At 37.7% G+C, this 22,100-nt stretch overlaps 1 protein-coding gene across 1 annotated transcript; it reads right to left on the minus strand.

The window, feature by feature from the left end:
- Positions 1 to 19,816: 19,816 nt before the first annotated feature.
- On the minus strand, positions 19,817 to 21,809 carry LOC149392992 (putative aspartic proteinase GIP2). The gene is made up of 3 exons (XM_089617879.1): positions 21,531 to 21,809; positions 21,295 to 21,460; positions 19,817 to 20,623 (listed from the first exon to the last, which is right to left on the minus strand). The coding sequence occupies exons 1-3, from the start codon at positions 21,807 to 21,809 to the stop codon at positions 19,908 to 19,910; spliced, it is 1,161 nt and encodes a 386-aa protein (XP_089474005.1). The 3' UTR covers positions 19,817 to 19,907.
- Between the last annotated feature and the right edge of the window lie 291 nt (positions 21,810 to 22,100).

Raw genomic sequence — 22,100 nt, forward strand, 5'->3', positions numbered from 1 at the left:
TTCGAGTCGGAAGTGATTTACAGATACGGAATCCAGCCTTCCTGAAAGAAGGTTAATGTTCACTCACCTAAGGGTTAATTCCAGAACCGATAGATTGCTAGCACTTTCGAAGTAAGTAATATTCGAAAGAATCTTTCGCTGGGGAAGCAACAATGCTTAGGGCTGATATGTATCAAGAAAAGTATAACAGAAAAATTAACTTCTCTTGACACAGGTTAAACCTGGAGGATCTTGATCACGAACTGACTATATCAGTGGACACTCGTCACGATGAGTAAATATAATTCTAGTATAAAGGAGAGTTCAGTCTTGGCTTACAAGGTGGAGTATTTGACCAAGATTAGACGAATCGATGGACAAAAGAGAAAAGACTATTTCGTCTTTTTCATCGGATTTGTTAAGCTTCTATTACTAGGTCCATAGTCCCCGATTCGGCTCTGATAAAGGCGGATAAGAACTTTCGTATAAAAATGTTTATCATTATTAATCTCACTTGCTGTAATTGTGATTGACATCATTAATTCTGGAAAACGGGTATTCGCATAATTAAATAAATATTTATGGTAGAATTGTTTATTTATTGTTTGATCAAGTAAATAAACAATTATCAATTATTTGTTTATTGTTGGATCAAGTGAATAAATAATTAATTGAGTTTTAAGCAATTGGGCCTTGCACAAAATATGAAAATCGGATTTGGGAATTTTTGGTACTAGGGTTTGCGCAAATTCCCCCTTGGCCGTGTGCCTAAAATTCGAATTTTATAATATTGGTATTTACCAATATTTTCTCTTTGGTTGTTTAAATAAAGGAGAGAGAAAAATATAAGATATTGTCCTATATTTTCTCCTTATTTAAAGGAAAGTATTTAGGAGAATATTTAGGAGAATAATATATTCTCCTTTATTATCTCACTAAATAAATTATTCTCTATTTAAATAAAAGAATAATATCCCATAGATATTGATCTGATGGATGAGAGAAAAAGTAGGATTCACTTGTTGAGATCCAATGGCCTAGATTTAATCCACTAGTGTGAACGCAATAAAAGGAAATAAAATATTCTGGAAGATTCCATGAATATCTCATTTTACTACTATAAATAGGGGTTCATGAGAAGGCAAAAATAAGCAATTATTTTGTGAAAATTTCGTGCATCCTAGCCTCTCCTTGGCCGTGCATCTGCCTCTCCCTCCCCTCGGAAATTCGTTTCCATTCTTAGTAAAATAAGAGAGAGATCTCGAAACACCTAGTTTCGTGATCTAGTGAGATAAAGACTGTGCCCACTCATCTTTCTTATTCGTCTCGGAGATTACATTTCGGAAGACTAAGGTGTCATCCTCGAGTCTTTCATCAAGACGACGCAAGGAGTACGCGATTGGATTGGAGCGTTCTGTAGCTGAACCGAAAATCAATGTAAGTACTCGTTTACTCTTATATCGGTTGCTTGACTTATATGCTCTCGTGAATTAAATTAATTAAACATAACTAAATCTTGTTAATTATAACCATAATTTAATTAGCTTATGATCAGCGTAATTAATTATTTTTCCGCATTAATATGGTTATATGGTGGAATCATCTCAAACGAGTCGCATCGGAGCGATCGTTCGTGTCCGATGCGTGCTGATCCACCAACAAGTGGTATCAGAGCTAGATGTTATGATTAATTAATCGATTCGTTCTTGTAATTAATTTAAATATGGTTTGAATGAAATTATATGTGGATGTGAATTTCATGCAATTCAATATATGATATGTGAATTGTGATTCGTGGTTTGATCGTAGAATATTTGATTCTCGCTTTTCTAGATTTTTTGTAAACCCAAAATTCAAAGGGTATAGGTTTTATGTAATTATTATTATTATTGTTGCAATCCAATGGTGCGACGTTCTTGATCACGACGATCGGCGAGAGACGGACACACAACGAAGAAGCATGACGGACGAAGAAAGCCTCCACGACTACGCCACAAGAAAACTTGTCACAAAATTTTGTGACAAGTTTCGGCCGTCCTCTTTGTGCCGGGCCGCGCCCTCGTGGCGACGGCGGTCCAGTGCAGCCTCAAGTCTAATCTTGACCTAGGTCAAGATTAGAGGATTCGTCCGGGCCTCAGCCCAGAAACCCTAGTGGGCCCACGGGCCCACTCATTAAAAAAAATTAAGTTTTAAATGTTTTATTTAATTAATTGTATGGGCTGAGCCCTAATGATTTTTATTTAAAACATTACAAAATAAATGATTATGATATCGATTTATTTTAAATGAGACATTAGAATGGGCCCTTACTTAATTAATTTTTTCGATAAAAAAATTAGAAAAATCAAATAATTTGATATTGATTTATTTTTCTAAGGGACATAAGAATGGGCCCAATTGAATCCATGGGCCAATATGATTGGGCTCATCTTGATTTACTTTATAGAATCAAATAGGAAACGATCAATCCGAATCAAACCATTCTTGCATGCTCTTGCTTGTTTATTTAATTACTATGCCATGCTTGTATGCTATAACTTAGATCATGTATCGTATGTTAATGGTTGTTATGGGCTTTCATTCATTAAAATTGTCTAATTGGATTAGGATAGTTAATTAATGAATGAGTTGAACGGATCGGAGAGCTTTGTCACCAAGCCGATAAGAGGCTAAGCTGAGAGGTACTTAAGAAGACCTAGTGTCTCACCTTCTCTACTGGGAGCTTTTCCGTGATGGAATACTTTTAGGATAATCAAGACTAGATGTCACGAATTCCTAATCACTAAGCTATATCGAAACATCTGTTTTTAAGGGTAGCTTAGAAACACTCGAGTTTTTAATATGACTTAGTTAACTCGAGTGGAACACCTAGATTAAAGTTAATGCTAGGAAAATTAAAATACTGAAAGTATATTGAGTCGTAGGTCTCCAACATTGACACAACACCGTGAGGATGAAAGATCCCCTCGTGACCGGCGGTTTTCTAAACATGGTGGTCAGTTCCATTCGGAAGGGCCTTTCTGATTCCAATACCAAGGTTGTGTCTCTGACGATAGGTAGGAGGGTTGATCTCTTCGTGTACTAGTTACGCTAGTGCGTTGAGCTAGATTTCTTTCACTGAAATGTTGGGTTGACTCATGCATGAACCAACCGGTGGTTGCTCATGTGGCCAAAGATTCCTATAAAATTGGTAGTTAGTGAGCATAGTTATGAAGGTGCATGTACTATGATTGCTCACTAATCTGAGATGGTTCTCATTTTCACTAGGTGCACTCCATTACGTCACCAGAGTGAAACGGACTGTGGCTATTAGTCGAATTACCTTGGAATATAAAAACTGGGTTCTTTTGATTAGTATTTTATCCCGTGCATGTTTGCATTATAGTTTTTATTTCCTAAATTATATTGATAGTTGTTTCTTTTCATATTGTTAATAAATGTACTTTTATGTTTTTAGTAATCATGTCAAACCCTATTATGACCCTGTTGTCGAAAGACGTCCTGACTGGAGATAACTTCCCTAAGTGGAAGTCGAATCTCAACATTGTGCTTGTGAGTGAAAGCATTCGCTTTATCCTCACTAAAGACAGACCTCCTCTTTCTGCTCATGGTGCCTCCATGAACTTGAGGGATGACTATGACAAGTGGACTACTGCCAAAAACAAGGCGGTGGCCTACATGCTCGCAAGCATATCTGATGCGTTGTGAACTAAGATGGAAGGGAATGAGACCGCTGTGGAGATCCTTGACTCGTTGCAACAAATGTGTGGGATGCAAAGCGAGCAAGCCCACATTGAGCTCACCCGTAAGTGCACTAGCACTAGGATGACTGCGGGAACTCCGGTGAGGGATCATGTCATGAAGATGACTAACTACTTCACCGAAGCTGAACTCCATGGGGCACAGATGGATGAGGTTACTCAGGTGGGAATAATCCTGAATTCCCTTTCGAGTGACTTCATACAGTTTACGTCCAACTACATCATGAACAAGTTGACGTATGGACTGTCTCAGCTGTTGAATGAACTACAGACTTTCGAGTCTATCACTCAACATGGGAAGAACAAAGGGTCAGCTCTTTATGCTGACAAGAGTTCTTCGCCTAAAACCAAGAAGAAGTTGACTTCTGGTGCTGAGTCATCTAAGGCACGTCCGAATACTTCAAAGGGGAAAGGTCCCGCTAAGAAGGAAAGGAAGAACTTCAAGAGAAGTGGAAAAGGAAAAGAAAAGAAGCGAGAAAGCATTGGTAAGTGTCACCACTGCAACACTGAAGACCATTGGAATAGGCATTGTCCTTTGTACTTGGCTGAGCTTGAGAAAAACAAGAAGAATGCTGAGCAGATCTGATGGAGCATACATGTGTAGGCGAGCTTGCTGAGCAATGTCGGATTCAAGCCCGAATTGTAGAGAAGCTCATGCTCCGTTTGAATATCTAATTTCCCGCTAGTTTTATTACTTTCATTTTTGGATTTATTTTTGAACATGGGATGTGTCATTTAATAATCCGAAGTTTTCTGGATTGTAGCCTTTATGGCTATTCCAGAAAGGATGAATCTTTCTTTCTTTATGTTTTATTATATTATTTATGAACACAAGGTTGTGTCTTTAAATATTTCCTTCTATTGAATGCCTTGATTGCTTTTATGATATTTGAATATGCATGAATGCTTATGTCCTTATGAAAAAGATATAGAATATGAAGGTCACGTTTTTCCGTTCATATGCTATATAGAAGCACAATAAATAAATATAAATATTTTCTAAGTTATTATCTCTGTTAGAATTTAATTAGCTTTAATTGCTTCATTAAATTCTTATGTTGAATATGTTTTATTGTTTAAGAACTATTTAGAGCTTTGAAAGCGTCTAAATAAATATTACCATTATTCGACAATGACTTGTGCGAATAATAAGTAATAAAGGAGACACAACTAAAAGTTAGTGTTGATGATGAATTAAATTAGTGGGAGCTGTTGTCAATGGTGCCCACAAGAAGAGTTGTAATCCTTATATTGTACATTTGATGTAATAAAGTCTCATGAAGACTCTTGCTTGTAATTGCTTATTCATTAATAAAAAGTTGAAACGTTCATTCAATCTTCCATGTCTGTTTGAAGCTTTATGATAAAACATTAGTCTTTAGTCCATAAACAAACTAAACAACTTACGAAGAGACAAATGTAGATTTGCATGAACAAACTCTTCGTAGTTTGCTTAAAATGATACATTCGCAATCTAAGGGTCAAATGACTATTGACCTCAGTATGATTGTTAGAAGAATCTATGATGTCTGGTTATGAGGCATTGAGAGTTGGAGACTCTATAGTTCTTCTAGGTATCTTCCGAAGGTACTGAATTGACCAGTGCACTTCTAGAGACAAGATAAGAACAAACCATTTAACCTCTTATGTCTCGATGTCACTACGTATGAATTGCATCGTGCTTACCTTAATCCTGAAATGAGACATGTCATTCCACACCTTAGTATTCTCATTTGAGAAAGTCAGAGTTCAGACTCACTATGTGATTCCAAACAAGGCCTATTGGTAAAGTACTAAGTTGTGAGGATGTCATGAGTAACTTTGTGAAGTTCTCATAGATATGGAATTCATGTACAAGATTGCTGAAATGCAATGTATATCACCTCATGCTTTGTTCCTTGGAGTGTGAATAAATGAACTGGCCAGTGTCCAAATTGAGTCTTGACTCTTTTGGATGAAACAATGTGACTTGTTAGCTCCTCGTCAATACATTGTTTCTAACTTATTCACAAGCGACAAAGGAGTTGAGGAAATAACAGCTAGAAGGGTAAAATGGTAATTTTGTAAATCCCGACTAGCTGATGATATTCATGAAGGGTAAACACTGATAATATTCTGTGGATCCACTCATTACAATTAGGTTGAATTCTTGAGTAGAAAATAAATTCATTTGAACCGAGAGATTTTCAGTGTCAACTCTTTAGTGGAGTCAGTTGACATTAAGCTAAACTTGGAAAAGGTTTGTGAACTTTTGAGTCCAAGTATTTTAGCTCAAGCTTTGTTCATTTGGATCCATGAGGTCACTGTCACGAATCACATCGATTAGGAATAGTTAAACTGGAAGCTAAGTCAAAACAAGAACGAAAATCGTCAAAAGGGTATTTTTGTCTTTTGAGACATCGCATGAAATGAATGTCAATAAATTTTTTGACAAGGTCATTTGATGACTTAATAATACTCGGCCATGACTTGATCATTGGGCCTTGTGAATTAATTTCATTTCATAAGAATTTTATTGAAAATTCTTAATGGGCCTTTTTCATGTTGTCATGAACAAATGAAGAAGCTTCTAGAAGCTCCTTCTAGATGAGAAATGGGCGCCCAAATACCCAAGAGAAAGAGAGTTCCTTTTGTGCATTAATGTATGAAGATACTTGCCAAAAGAAAAAGAGGAAACAAATTTCCCCTACATGGAAAGGGAAATTTCGGCCAACCTAGAGAAGGAACAAATTAGGAAACAAATCCCTTAAGGGAATGAGATGTTGGGCGCATATGGAGAAAAAGGGCAATAAGAGATTGCTCATGAATGCTTGGAAAAAAGAGGAAACTCCCATTTCTAAGGCTAACCATTCTCCTATAAATAGGGCCCTCATTCTCATTGTTTTCTCATTCCACACAAGTTAGAGATTGAGAGACTCTCTCTCTAGACATTGTGGCCACCCCTCTCCTCTCTCTCTCTAGTCAATTTCGTTTTATTGTTTTGGCACCTAGGTCCTCATTTGACCTAGAGTTTAGCTCTGCGACTTCAAGACTCGTTCTTAAGTCGTAGTATTTAAAAGTGCCCACTCACTGATTCCTTTTATTTCGAGTGATTTAGTGATAGAAACTTTCGTGGTTGCTCGAGTTGCCGAGGAAAGAAAGAGAGACGTGCTGCGAGGTATCAGAGCTATGGTCAAAGATATGCATGTACATGTATTTAAAAATATGAGCTTGAAAATCGTTTTCGAAAGTTTACTAATTTTGTGACAAGTTAGAATTGCTATCTTAGATTTTTTTTAATTTATTGCTCATGCCTTTAAATTAAAAATCATGTTGATTTTCTATGAGTTTGGGATGTTATTAAAACATATTAGAATCAGTTCTAAAAGTTTTTAATTTTTTATATTAAAAAACGTGTTTTTAAGTTTGAGAAAATTTCGAGTAAAATTCTGTGACTAGTTTTGTTGTCTTGCTAGTTTCTTATTTGTACTTGAATCGTTTTATGCTTGTTGTTATTTCTTTATATCATGTTATTACCTTGCTAATAAAACACCAATAAAATCTTTAACAACATCCTAAAACGTTCTGTTACACTCGATTCTTTTTCGCACCTAAAAAGGACCAAGCTTTAATTATTTCTTTTTCTTCGAGCTGGAGTAAAACCCGCAGTAAAAGTGGCATAACTCTCTGCTCAGAAATCGAAATTTAATGATTCTTGAATCAAATTAAAGCTCTGTCTGTCCTCTGTTCAATTCCACCGGTTTCAGGTCAAAAGGACATCAGAGCCGCCAGTTATGGTGATTTTACTCCGAGGTGTGCGGCTGTTCCGAAAGTCCAGTTTTTTAGAATTCCGGATTTTCAGCCCCACTACCATGAGTTATAGAACTCTAATGAGAAAAATTTCTTGAGAAAAAAATGTTTTTCATAAGATTATAAACATGATGTGTAAGATTAAAATGTTTTGATTTTTGAAAGTTTAATTGAAATTGAATTTTACAAAACTAGTTTGAATTTTGAAAAACCGTTTTCACTTTCAAACTTGAAAAATATTTTGTCATCCAAATCAAATAAATTTTCAAAATGTTTTCAAAACTATATCTATATCACATATGTTCAAAATCTATATGCTCTTGAAAAATTTGAGTGGGAGGTCTCCTTGTAGACATGCCGAAAAATAAAAAGATGTGTAATCTCAAACTTTCAAGTGTTCAAGTGAGTTGAAGTTCACGCTTCCCTCATGCACTTTCCCGAAATAGAAAATAGGAAAAGATCGAGTATGTACCTTGTGCCTTTATGCACTAACACTGCTCTGAACATGATGATCTAGGATTCTCTTCTAGTTGTCCGCTCTGTCGCTCTCTAACTAGGAAATCCGTTTCCGAACTTACAAGAGTCGATGAACCAACTCCAAAAAACTAAGTGGGAGGGTTATATTTGTGTTTGTAACCCACGATCCCCAATACTAATGAAAGAAGCAATTAACGTGGGACTAAGAGCCGCTCTTGCGACCCTCTCTTAAATGGGAGTACTCCAATGCGTTTTTGCTTCGATCATTGCTCAATGAGCTACGTCCGAGAGTGAGACGATGATGACAAGGCCTCCCCTTGGGGGATTGTTTTTCAAAGTTGATCTTTTGGACTAAGTGGTTGGTTGCACACTTAGGCTCAATCCCTAGTAATCCTCCCTTGAGGCTCTGCGAAAGGATGTGAGTGATCAAACCAATTTAAAAGGTGGCTAGTCAAAATTGATGTATTGACATCTTGGCTAAGCATTAATGATGTGTCATTTACTTATAAATGGAGATTTTTTGCGGCCTTCTCTTGAGGGAGTAAATTATCGTTTGGTTTATAACACCTTTGGATTTTATCAAAGTCTTAAATAAAACTTAAATCCTAAACCAAAGACTAATCATAAACTTGTTTAAACTTATATAGGCAATATGTCTCTCAACCTTCTCTCGTTCATCCTTTCCTCGAACAAACTCGAAAACGAAAACTAAGTAGATTCGAAACATAACCTCGATATCATCCTTACCATTAACAAGCACAAATGGGTACTCACCACCCCATGTCCTCCTCTGACGAATGATGATTCGACTCAAGAGGACAATGACGCCTTAGCGGCCTGGCTTCGATCCGATGAGATTGTGAGGTGCTATATCTTAGCATCTATGAACAATATGCTGAAAAAGCAACATCGTGACATCGAGACTGCCGCCGACATGCTCTACAATCTCCTTGAGATATTTGGAGGGCAAATGCGTCAGGCAAGGCAACAAGCAGTCCGACAGTTTATGAACTGTCATATGAAGGCTAGGACTCCTGTTAGAGACTTTATGATACTGATCATTAGTTTTCTGAATAAAATGGAAATCCTAGGATCTGAGACTGATGGGAAGAATGTCATAGATATGATCTTAGAAACTCTCCCCGCATCTCTTGATACCTCCAAGATGAACTACTCCATAAACAAGCTAGAGTACACTGTTACCAAGCTTATAAAGGAACTTCACACTGTTGTAGGTCTCACTAAGAGAAAGAGGAATCAAGGAGAGGCACATGCTACTGAGCAAAAAGCCTCCGCCTCTGGAACTAAGAAGAGGCCGATAAAAATAACTGTCCTGCCTATCTCAAAGCAAAGGAACATAGTATTGTACTAGTTACTGAAGCATGCTTAGTAGCTGATAATGTATCAACGTGGATTCTTGACTCCGCTGCTACTAACCATATTTGTTGTTCCTTGAATGGTTTCAAGAAAACCAAAAGCTTAGAGGAAGGCGAGTTATGTTTCAAATGGGGTGATAGGAGCCTGGTGTCTGCGAAGGCTGTGGGATCCGTGACGCTGTCTTTTGAAGACCGTACTTTAAACTTGAATAATGTTTATTTTGTTCCTACCTTTGGGAAGAACTTAATATCCGTTGCTCGTCTTCTTGAGCAAGATTATTGTTTAAAGTTCATTAAGAATGGAATTCGTATTTCGTTTCCTGATAATTCTTTTGTCACTGATGCATGTATGAAGAATGCTCTTTTCTACATCTATCCCACTCAACCATCTCTTTTAGACACCGAAGTAGATAATGATCTAATTAGGGAGGAAAAGATGATCAAACTTTCTGAATCCTCCGATCTAACAAAATCAACATACCTATGGCACTTAAGACTTGGTCATATCAGTCTAGATAGGATTAAGAGACTTGTGAGGGACGGTCCACTCCAAGCCTCTGCAATAGGTTCACTACCTACTTGTGAATCCTGCATAGAAGGAAAAATGACTAAGTGACCTTTCTCCGATAAGGGTCGAAGAGCCACTGAGTTGCTGGAACTAATACATTCTGATGTATGTGGTCCGCTCAGCCAACAGGCACGTGAAGGATACGAATACGTCGTTACCTTCACCGATGATTACTCACGATATGGTTTTGTCTATTTGCTCAAACACAAATCCAAGACCTTTAACGTATTTAAGGTCTTTAGGGCTTTAGTGGAAAAGCAAACTGGCAAAGTGATCAAAACCCTTCGATCTGATCGAGGTGGTGAGTATATGTCTGGAGAGTTCGAAGACTTTCTTAAAGAAGAAGGTATCGCTTCTCAGCTTACCGCACTTGGCACACCTCAACAAAACGGAGTGTCAGAGAGAAGAAACCGAACTCTTATGGAGATGGTTAGATCAATGATGAGTTACTCATCACTCCCTCTTTCCTTTTGGGGATATGCCTTCGAAACAGCCGCTTATATTCTGAACCAAGTTCCGTCCAAAACGGTTCCTGGTACTCCCTATGAACGATGGACTGGCCGTAAAGTGAATCTTGGCCGCATCAAAATTTGGGGTTGCCCCGCACACGTGCTGAGGCAAAAGACTAGCAAGTTGGCTAGTAGGTCAGAATTGTGTCTGTTCGTTGGATATCCAAAGGAAACCAATGGTTTTACTTTCTATAGTCCCGAGGACGATAAGACTTTCGTTAGCACGAATGCTCGTTTCCTTGAGGAGGACTTTATGAAGGATGCAAAACCTAGAAGCAAAATTGTGCTTGAAGAAAAGTTGGGTGATGAGGCTTCTACCTCATCTGTAAGAACTGTTCTTACCCCAACTGAAACACAACCTAACTCATCAGAATCTCGTCAAGTAGTACTTCGACGTAGTGGGAGGGCTAGTCAAAAGCCTGACAGGTACATGTCTTATGGAGACTCTCTCGTAGCCGTCTCCGACATGGATGATCCCGTTTCCTATAGCCAAGCGATGGCTTGTTCTGAATCAAACCTTTGGCTTGACGCCATGAAAGTTGAGATGCACTCGATGTATGTCAACAAAGTCTGGAAACTTGTAGACCTTCCTGAAGGGATTAAACCCGTAGGGTGTAAGTGGATATACAAGAAGAAAATAGGTCCTGATGGGAACGTCGAGACGTTCAAAGCATGACTTGTGGCGAAGGGTTATACCCAACAAGAAGGGATTGACTATGAAGAAACCTTCTCGCCAGTCGCGATGCTTAAATCCATCCGCATACTCCTATCCATAGCTGCAGCTCTCGACTATGAGATCTGGCAAATGGATGTCAAGACAGCCTTCCTGAATGGCAATCTTGATGAGCGCATTTACATGGCTCAACCAGACGGTTTCGTGGAAGAAGGTCAAGAGACCAAGGTTTGTGAGTTGCTTAAATCCATTTATGGACTAAAGCAAGCATCTAGGTCATGGAATATTAGATTCGATGAAACTGTAATGAGCTTCGGCTTTGAACAGTCAATAGATGAGCCTTGTGTTTACAAGTTAATACACGAAGGCAAAGTTGTGTTTCTGGTACTATATGTCGATGATATACTACTCATTGGTAATGACGTGGGTAAGTTATCTGATGTTAAGGTGTGGTTAGCAAATCAATTCGATATGAAGGATCTAGGAAAAGCCGCGTACATTATGGGGATCCAAATCTTTCGAGATCGGAATAACCGGACCCTGTCGCTATCTCAAGCATCTTATATTCATAAGGTGATGGATCGCTTCTCGATGCAAGACTCCAAGAAGGGCCAAATACCCTTTAGGCATGGAGTTTCACTCTCTAAGGACCAGTCTCCCAAGACTGCACAAGAGATTGAAGACATGAGGAAAATTCCTTACGCCTCTGCCATAGGAAGCCTCATGTATGCTATGCTTTGCACTAAACTTGACATCTGTTTCACCGTTGGCGTAGTTAGCCGTTTCCAATCCAACCCTGGACCCGAGCACTGGATTGCTGTTAAGCATGTTCTTAAGTATCTTCGAAGAACTAGGAACTTGATGCTTACATACTCAGGTACTGACTTGACTATGACGGGATATACCGACTCCGATTTTCAAGCGGATAAGGATTCCAGGAAATCCACTTCGGGATCTGTATTCATCCTTAATGGTGGAGCTGTTGTGTGGAGGAGTATTAAGCAATCTTGCATTGCTGACTCCACAATGGAAGCAGAATATGTGGCTGCTTGTGAAGCATCCAAAGAGGCTGTATGGCTTAGAAAATTCCTTAAGTATTTGGAAGTTGTTCCAAACGTCGACGAGCCCATGACCCTTTATTGTGATAATAGTGGGGCTGTCGCTAACTCAAAGGAACCTCGAATCCATAAGCGCTCTAAGCATATTGAGAGGAAATACCATTTGATTCGAGAGATCGTGCAGCGCGGAGACGTGGAAGTGAAGAAGATCTCAACGGTGGACAACCTAGCAGATCCATTCACAAACGCCCTAGCGAACAAGGTCTTCGACCAACATCGAGAGGGATTACGCATGAAGGACTACACACATCTTCTTTGAGTCAAGTGGGAGTTTGTTGTCAATGGTGCCCACAAGAAGAGTTGTAATCCTTATATTGTACATTTGATGTAATAAAGTCTCATGAAGACTCTTGCTTGTAATTGCTTATTCATTAATAAAAAGTTGAAACGTTCATTCAATCTTCCATGTCTGTTTGAAGCTTTATGATAAAACATTAGTCTTTAGTCCATAAACAAACTAAACAACTTACGAAGAGACAAATGTAGATTTGCATGAACAAACTCTTCGTAGTTTGCTTAAAACGATATATTCGCAATCTAAGGATCAAAGGACTATTGACCTCAGTATGATTGTTAGAAGAATCTATGATGTCTGGTTATGAGGCATTGAGAGTTGGAGACTCTATAGTTCTTCTAAGTATCTTCCGAAGGTACTGAATTGACCAGTGCACTTCAAGAGACAAGATAAGAACAAACCATTTAACCTCTTATGTCTGGAAGTCACTACGTATGAATTGCATCGTGCTTACCTTAATCCTGAAATGAGACATGTCATTTCACACCTTAGTATTCTCATTTGAGAACGTCAGAGTTCGGACTCACTATGTGATTTCAAACAAGGCCTATTGGTGAAGTACTAAGTTGTGAGGATGTCATGAGTAACTTTGTGAAGTTCTCATAGATATGGTTTTTATGTACAAGATTGCTGAAATGCAATGTATATCACCTCATGCTTTGTTCCTTGGAGTGTGAATAAATGAACTGGCCAGTGTCCAAATTGAGTCTTGACTCTTTTGGATGAAACAATGTGACTTGTTAGCTCCTCGTCAATACATTGTTTCTAACTTATTCACAAGCGACAAAGGAGTTGAGGAAATAACAGCTAGAAGGGTAAAATGGTAATTTTGTAAATCCCGACTAACTGATGATATTCATGAAGGGTAAACACTGATAATATTCTGTGGATCCACTCATTACAATTAGGTTGAATTCTTGAGTAGAAAATAAATTCATTTGAACCGAGAGATTTTCAGTGTCAACTCTTTAGTGGAGTCAGTTGACATTAAGCTAAACTTGGAAAAGGTTTGTGAACTTTTGAGTCCAAGTATTTTAGCTCAAGCTTTGTTCATTTGGATCCATGAGGTCACTGTCACGAATCACATCGATTAGGAATAGTTAAACTGGAAGCTAAGTCAAAACAAGAACGAAAATCGTCAAAAGGGTATTTTTGTCTTTTGAGACATAGCATGAAATGAATGTCAATAAATTTTTTGACAAGGTCATTTGATGACTTAATAATACTCGGCCATGACTTGATCATTGGGCCTTGTGAATTAATTTCATTTCATAAGAATTTTATTGAAAATTCTTAATGAGCCTTTTTCATGTTGTCATAAACAAATGAAGAAGCTTCTAGAAGCTCATTCTAGATGAGAAATGGGCGCCCAAATACCCAAGAGAAAGAGAGTTCCTTTTGTGCATTAATGTATGAAGATACTTGCCAAAAAAAAAGAGGAAACAAATTTCCCCTACATGGAAAGGGAAATTTCGGCCAACCTAGAGAAGGAACAAATTAGGAAACAAATCCCTTAAGGGAATGAGATGTTGGGCGCATATGGAGAAAAGGGCAATAAGAGATTTCTCATGAATGCTTGGAAAAAAGAGGAAACTCCCATTTCTAAGGCTAACCCTTCTCCTATAAATAGGGCCCTCATTCTCATTGTTTTCTCATTCCACACAAGTTAGAGATTGAGAGACTCTCTCTCTAGACATTGTGGCCGCCCCTCTCCTCTCTCTCTCTAGTCAATTTCGTTTTATTGTTTTGGCACCTAGGTCCTCATTTGACCTAGAGTTTAGCTCTGCGACTTCAAGACTCGTTCTTAAGTCGTAGTGTTTAAAAGTGCCCACTCACTGATTCCTTTTATTTCGAGTGATTTAGTGATAGAAACTTTCGTGGTTGCCGAGGAAAGAAAGAGAGACGTGCTGCGAGGAGACGAACGTTTTCAACATTCCGAAGGCTCATCAACGTTCAAGCTTCTAAAGAGGTTAGTAAATTTATTATGCTCATATTATTTTTATTTACATGTGCTTGCACTTTGTCTAGGTTAGTAAAAACTGTTTTTACTTGAAAAAGAAAATTTTTAAAATTCCGCCGCTTAACGAAGCGTTAAACTTTTTCTTAAACCCTAGATCAATTCCAACAGGAGCTTCCTTAATTGGAACCTAGTCACTAATATTCGTATTGATTGAGTGGGAGCATCCTTGAATGGAACCTAGTCACTCTAGATTTATTGATTGAGTGGGAGCATCCTTAATTGGAACCTAGCCAGTCTAAAATTCAATAAACGAGTAGGAGCATCCTTAGCTGGAACCTAGCTACTCTTATTCATTGACATAGTGGGAGCATCCATAAATGGAACCTAGCCACTAAATAACCAATATTATTGAGTGGGAGCATCCTTAATTGGATTCTAGTCACTATTTTTCAATAAAAGAGTGGGAGCTTTCTTTAATGAAATCTAGCCACTTGTTGTTCAATAAATAGCAACATCCTTCACATGATTAAACCCATCATTGAAGATGGCATCCTTAACCGGAATTTATATGCTATTATTCAATAATTAAAGTGAAAGAGTAATCAATGATTACCTTGCCACATAAATCAATGAATTGAAAGGAAGGATAATTTTGAATTATCTTGTCGTTAAAATCAATAACCTAGTGGGAGCATCCTAGAATGGATCCTTGTTACTCTCATCAACAATTAACTTTCCTTAAATGGAAAGACATGATCTTGAGATATCACTCTCGATCATACTAACTTGTCTGAAAGTTATTAGCCCATATTTAATAGATCTACCTGTTAAGCTATTAGCTTAAATGAATATAGAGATCTATAAAAGGATTAATGAAATGGTTTAAGCTTTAATAAGCTATAAGGTAAGGGATTGAGCCCTTAAGGAGAGACATTATCATCAATGATACTCTTCTTTCTGATACCACGAACCACTTCATTAGGGATCTTCAAAATTGAAGATGAACTGTCTTTTGAGGATGAAGTTCCAATAACATAAAGACATGGATCGAAGTAATTATACTACTAAACCTTTTGAAATATGAAAGGTAGATCCTAAGTACTTAACAAACTAATCATGATTGTACATGGATGTTTGTTATAATCGATATTTTGAGAATGATCGATAAGTGAAGCTCCTAAACAAGTGTCATGAATAAAGTCATTACTATTATAGTTCTAGACCTCATTATGACACAAATAAATTGACTGGGCTAACTGTTTCTAAAATTAAATTTAGAAACGACATGTTCGTTCCATTATGTCTCAAACATACTTATTGATATAAGGTATGAGCTCAATGTTGAGGCTATCAACATTGTCTTTAAAATGACTAATAATTAGATCTTGGACAATGTCGTATTTCCGAGAATAACTACATGTGTTGTAAACACTGTAATTTCTGGAAATAGTGAGATACTTAGTTATTTAAATATAGTAAATCCTTAAAGTCCTGTGTATATATTGAATATGAACAAGACAAACAAGGATGAACTATAAATAACCAAGTAATGAAAATATGTCAATAAAGTTCTTATTTAAACACGTTCAATAAATCACACTATAGTAAGTGGTGATGAGATCAAACCATGCAATGGTGCAACCTGTTTTGGCACCAAATGGATGTACACCTTGATAGGGAGACTTGTTATCTTTAGATATAAAGTCTGGTGTATAATCTAAGGTATGCGAAGTGTTAATTTGTTCTAAAGTAAATTTATTTACTATGAACAAATTGACTTGACCTTAAATGGTAAGTCAATCACTTGCAAAAATGCATGAACTAGAATAATATGAAAATGAGACATATGTCAGATCGACATAAATGATAGAGTATAGATAAAATGGGAATCCATATGATGGGAATCTCAATCCTGGGTCAAAGTCTAAACCGTCTATAATGATGGCAAATAATTAAATTGGCTGAAGGAAACTTATCTTCTCTGGTCAAAGTGGGAGATTGTTGGGAATATTGCCCACTTGAAGATAATGAATAAATGATTACTAAATTCGATAATAAGATTACTTTATTAGCATTATATGATTAGTGAGTTGAGTTCTAAACAATTAGAATCAATAACAACTATCTTCCATAGCCTCCGTATCTAACTGAGTCACGTGCTGGGCACCTGAGTTCGGGCGGTGTACTAAAACATGGTCGATGACTGATATACGCCTGGAAAGCTATATCTAAAGTCATATATGTGGAACACATAGGTGAAGGCTGATCACTATGTGGGAGCATTCTACACTTGTGGTAAGTGTACGACCTGGACAGGTCTTGGTGTAGATGTGTCGTTTAAGGACCGTTACGACACACTAACCGAGGCCACTATGATGGTCACAGTGAGACTTGATCTAAATCCTGAAGTGATCATGGACACTGGGTTATGTTACTGAGCTCTTTGACTCATTCGCTAAAAGGTTATTCATGCTAATCACAGCTTATGTCTTGGGAGTTTTCTCAGAGCATGATTCGAGTGGGAAGTGATTTACAGATACGGAATCTAGCCTTCCTGAAAGAAGGTTAATGTTCACTCACCTAAGGGTTGATTCCATAACCGATAGATTGCTAGCACTTTCGAAGTAAGTAACGTTCGAAAAAATCTTTCGCTGGGGAAGCAACAATGCTTAGGGCTGATATGTATCAAGAAAAGTATAACGGAAAAATTGACTTCTCTTGACACGGGTTGAACCTGGAGGATCTTGATCACGAACTGACTATATCAGTGGACACTCGTCACGATGAGTAAATATAATTCTAGTATAAAAGAGAGTTCAGTCTTGGCTTACAAGGTGGAGTATTTGACCAAGATTAGACGAATCGATGGACAAAAGAGAAAGGACTATTTCCTCTTTTTCATCGGATTTGTTAAGCTTCTATTACTAGGTTCATAGTCCCCGATTCGGCTCTGATAAAGGCGGATAAGAACTTTCGTATAATAATGTTTATCATTATTAATCTCACTTGCTGTAATTGTGATTGACAGCATTAATTCTGGAAAACGGGTATTCGCATAATTAAATAAATATTTATGGTAGAATTGTTTATTTATTGTTTGATCAAGTAAATAAACAATTATCAATTATTTGTTTATTGTTGGACCAAGTAAATAAATAATTAATTGAGTTTTAAGCAATTGGGCCTTGCACAAAATATGAAAATCGGATTTGGGAATTTTTGGCACTAGGGTTTGCGCAAATTCCCCCTTGGCCGTGTGCCTAAAATTCGAATTTTATAATATTAGTATTTACCAATATTTTCTCTTTGGTTGTTTAAATAAAGGAGAGAGAAAAATATAAGATATTGTCCTATATTTTCTCCTTATTTAAAGGAAAGTATTTAGGAGAATATTTAGGAGAATAATATATTCTCCTTTATTATCTCACTAAATAAATTATTCTCTATTTAAATAAAAGAATAATATCCCATAGATATTGATCTGATGGATGAGAGAAAAAGTAGGATTCACTTGTTGAGATCCAATGGCCTAGATTTAATCCACTAGTGTGAACGCAATAAAAGGAAATAAAATATTATGGAAGATTCCATGAATATCTCATTTTACTACTATAAATAGGGGTTCATGAGAAGACAAAAATAAGCAATTATTTTGTGAAAATTTTCGTGCATCCTAGCCTCTCCTTGGCCGTGCATCTGCCTCTCACTCCCCTCGAAAATTCGTTTCCATTTTTAGTAAAATAAGAGAGAGATCTCGAAACACCTAGTTTCGTGATCTAGTGAGATAAAGACTGTGCCCACTCATCTTTCTTATTCGTCTCGGAGATTACGTTTCGGAAGACTAAGGTGTCATCCTCGAGTCCTTCATCAAGACGACGCAAGGAGTACGCGATTGGATTGGAGCGTTCTGTAGCTGAACCGAAAATCAATGTAAGTACTCGTTTACTCTTATATCGGTTGCTTGACTTATATGCTCTCGTGAATGAAATTAATTAAACATAACTAGATCTTGTTAATTATAACCATAATTTAATTAGCTTATGATCAGCGTAATTAATTATTTTTCCGCATTAATATGGTTATATGGTGGAATCATCTCAAACGAGTCGCATCGGAGCGATCGTTCGTGTCCGATGCGCGCTCGATCCACCAACATTACATATCTATGAAATCTTCACAAAGTTACTCATGACATCTTCATAACTTAGTACTTCACCAATAGGTCCTGTTTAGAATCACATAATGAGTCCGAACTCTGTCTTTCTCAAATGAGAATACGTAAGCTATGAAATGGCATGTCTCATTTCAGGATTCAGGTAAGCATGATGCAATTCATACGTAGTGACCTCGAGACATAACAGGTTAAATGGTTTGTTCTTATCTTGTCTCTAGAAGTGCACTGGTCAATTCAGTACCTTCGGAAGATACCTAGAAGAACTAGAGTCTCCAACTTTCAATGTCCTATAACCAGACATCATAGATTCTCCTAGCAATCGTACTGAGATCAATAGTCCTTTGATCCTGAGATTGTGAATATATTGTTTTAAGCAAACCATGAAGAGTTTGTTCATGCAAATCTACATTTGTCTCTTCATATGTTGTTAGGTTTGTTTATGGACTAAAGACTAAGGTTTTATCATAAAGCTTCAGACAAGGAAGAATGAATGAACGTTTCAACTTTTATTAATAAATAAACAGTTACAAGCAAGAGTTTTCGTGAGACTTTATTACATCAAATGTACATAAGTAAATGCTACAATTCTTCTCGTGGGCACCATTGACAACAATATGGCAAACAACGGAGAAGGACATTTTAGGAGTGCAAATAGATCTAATTAATTCCTACTAATGGAATAAGAGTGCCATTATCACTCATGGCAGATATAGATGGAGTAGATTTATTGAAGAAAAAAAAGATTTAGCATCGGGTGACATATGATGTGTGAGGCCCCAGAGTCAAAGACCCATATGGAGGAAGATGTACCTGATGTGCTACTAGAGGAAAAACCTATGTGGGATAGGTGGAGGTGGCTGACATGGCGTGTAGCTGCGAGGCAATGAACTACTGAAACTGCTATGTGAATGTAGCAATCGATGATACCAACGAATCTAAACTTGCCTTCGGTTTGTTAGATAATTCACGACCACTCTTTTTTACAATTACCAACCCATTTTAGATTCATGGAGGGGGGTTTAGTGTGTAGTTCATGGATTGAGTCAAATAAATTAGCACACACCAGCAAGACGTGTTTAATTATTGCTCGTCAACGTTATTCATGATACAAATTTTTTTCACATTATTTTTAAGGGAATCACAATACATACAATACAAAAAGAGAAAAAGAAATAAAAGAAAAAGAAATACATGGAAAATTAAATGCATTTAATCCAACAAAACCGATCTAACGATTTCTCCAGTTGGAACAATTGGCTCCCCTCGTCAGAACGGAAGAGGTGAACCCAAGCTTGGACGTTGACAAATCAAACTCAAGAAAGTTGTCCTCAAGTTGAAGGCTACCCAAAACCATCGGAATCCTAGCTTTGGGACTGCCGTTGACGAACCCTAAACACATGACATCATCACTAATCCTTTCCATCGAGTTTTTTCCGTGAATCGTCCAGTACACGCTGGCCGCGTTTCCCTCGAGCTCGATCTCGATCGTCGGAACCCTAGGCCCCGCCTTGGTCCAATGAATACCCTTCGCCTTAAAACATGCCTCGAAGGGCTTCACTGCCGCGACTCTCGTCATGTTCCTCACCGCGGCCCTTCTCGAAAACTCAATCATGAAGGCCGAGAAGAGCGAGCTCTCAAGAACGCCATGCCTTTTGGAGGTAGTTATCCCTATGTTTATGGATTTGGCGACCGAGCTGATGGGTCTCTTGTCGACCTTGATCGTCTTTGCCGAGATCGTGTATCCTGAGCCGTTGCCGTCAGGTCGGGTCATTGGAGTAACCGAAAGCCAGTCTTTGGCGTTTCCTCCGCCAGGGAACATGTACGGACCGCCGCCGATGAAGAGGTCTCCGTATTCGTCCATTGATGGAAGGCAGAGAGCAAACTTTGGAGCTGTTTCGTACGCTGAGAAGAGATTCGCCGGAAAAGAACCTGCTTTCAATCCTCCTTAAATTATTTAAGAGAAATTTAGAGATTTGATATTTAATTGGTAGCGAGTAATAAAAGACTAGCCTAGGCTTGTAGCTATGAACATGGGCGGAGATCAGAGGTCTTGACTCTTGAGCCGAGTGTTATAGTTTAATAGTCAATTAGGATTTAAAAAATAGTAAAATTTGTCACAAATTAGTAGACTAGTAAAAAAATGTGTAAATATACAGTTTCAATATTTTTTTTTGAAGTTATGATCTCACATTTTTTAAACAGATATCTTGTTTATATAAATTGTCAAAAAAAAAAAAAAAAATAATCCCAACGTCAAAAGTTAAATATTTTTCTACAATTTAACTTTGGTTTTGTTTGAAGACTTTAAACTCTTAACTATTTTAACTTTGCTATATCGTAAAACTTTCCTAGGTTGAGCCCCTCCCAATAAATCATTATTTTCTCCTATTTTTTTTTAACTCCGTCCTTGGCGATGACAGAGCGCACTACAGTTCCTATGCTTAAGAACCCTTAAATGTACCTTTTTATTATAATTTTCTTTGTTAACACTTTTTTTTACATATAGAATTACATAAAGGCCCCTTGAGAATTATATTTTTTCAAATTAGCCCCCTAAAACAATGCCTTACACAAGAATAATAATAAATAATAAAAATAATACTATATGGTAATACCTCCGAGCCCCAGGAATCCGGTGTTTCCATCATCATTAGGGACAAAAAACTTTTTGGGTTCAGCCACGCAGTCGAAGGAGACTCGGGCCGATTTTGCCGCGTTCACCACCAGCCCGTCCGTCGAGTTCAACTCCAGAAAGTCGCCGTAGAGCACGCCGGAAAATTCCTTCCCGTCGGAGAGCAAAGGGTTGGCGGCGGAAACGACGCATCTCTCGGCGTCGTTTCCTTTTCCGCACGAGGGAGGCTCGGCACTCGGCGGAGTCGCACTTGGCGCGGCGGCGCGTGGAAGACACGTGCTGGTCGCACCGGATGGTCAGGAAGCTTCCGGAGAGGTCGAGGAATAGGCTCTTGTCGAAGGCCGGAGTTGCGAGCTTGACGATGGCGTAGTGCTTCAGGCTTGGAAGGACTTTTGTGATGGGAATGTGGAAGGTGGTTTGTGCAGACACAATGTTAATGAGAGTGATTAAGAAGATGATTACGATGGGATATTGGGGTTTATTGAAAGAGGAAACCATTTTTTTTTTGTGATAATTAAAAGAAGAACTAATGATGGAAGTTAATTAAGGAATAATGTCCTGTACTTATAGCTCAAAGTATGTCGCACGTTTCAAAAATATTGTGTATCATGTATTGTTATAATATTGTGTGTTATTTTAAGTGTATAAATATTTGTTATGGGCAAGATTCTAAAATATGTTATGAATTTTTATCTTAAAATTCATTGTTACTTTCGTTAACTTTGGTAAATTTTAACCAAGCAATTTTTTTTAAAACATTAACTTTGACTTCAAATGTCTTACTTAAGG

The sequence above is a fragment of the Urtica dioica genome, chromosome 6, assembly GCF_054948205.1.
Source record: "Urtica dioica subsp. dioica isolate 48M chromosome 6, U.dioica_male_clone48M_v1_H2, whole genome shotgun sequence".
NCBI classification, from domain to species: Eukaryota; Viridiplantae; Streptophyta; class Magnoliopsida; order Rosales; family Urticaceae; genus Urtica; species Urtica dioica.

Coding starts and splice junctions, on each gene's coding strand:
- LOC149392992 (XM_089617879.1), bottom strand. CDS start 21,809: ATGGTTTCCTCTTTCAATAAACCCCAATATCCCATCGTAATCATCTTC. Junction 21,461..21,530: donor CCGAGTGCCGAGCCTCCCTC/GTGCGGAAAAGG, acceptor TCCGACGGGAAG/GAATTTTCCGGCGTGCTCTA. Junction 20,624..21,294: donor CGGATTCCTGGGGCTCGGAG/GTATTACCATAT, acceptor AAATAATTTAAG/GAGGATTGAAAGCAGGTTCT.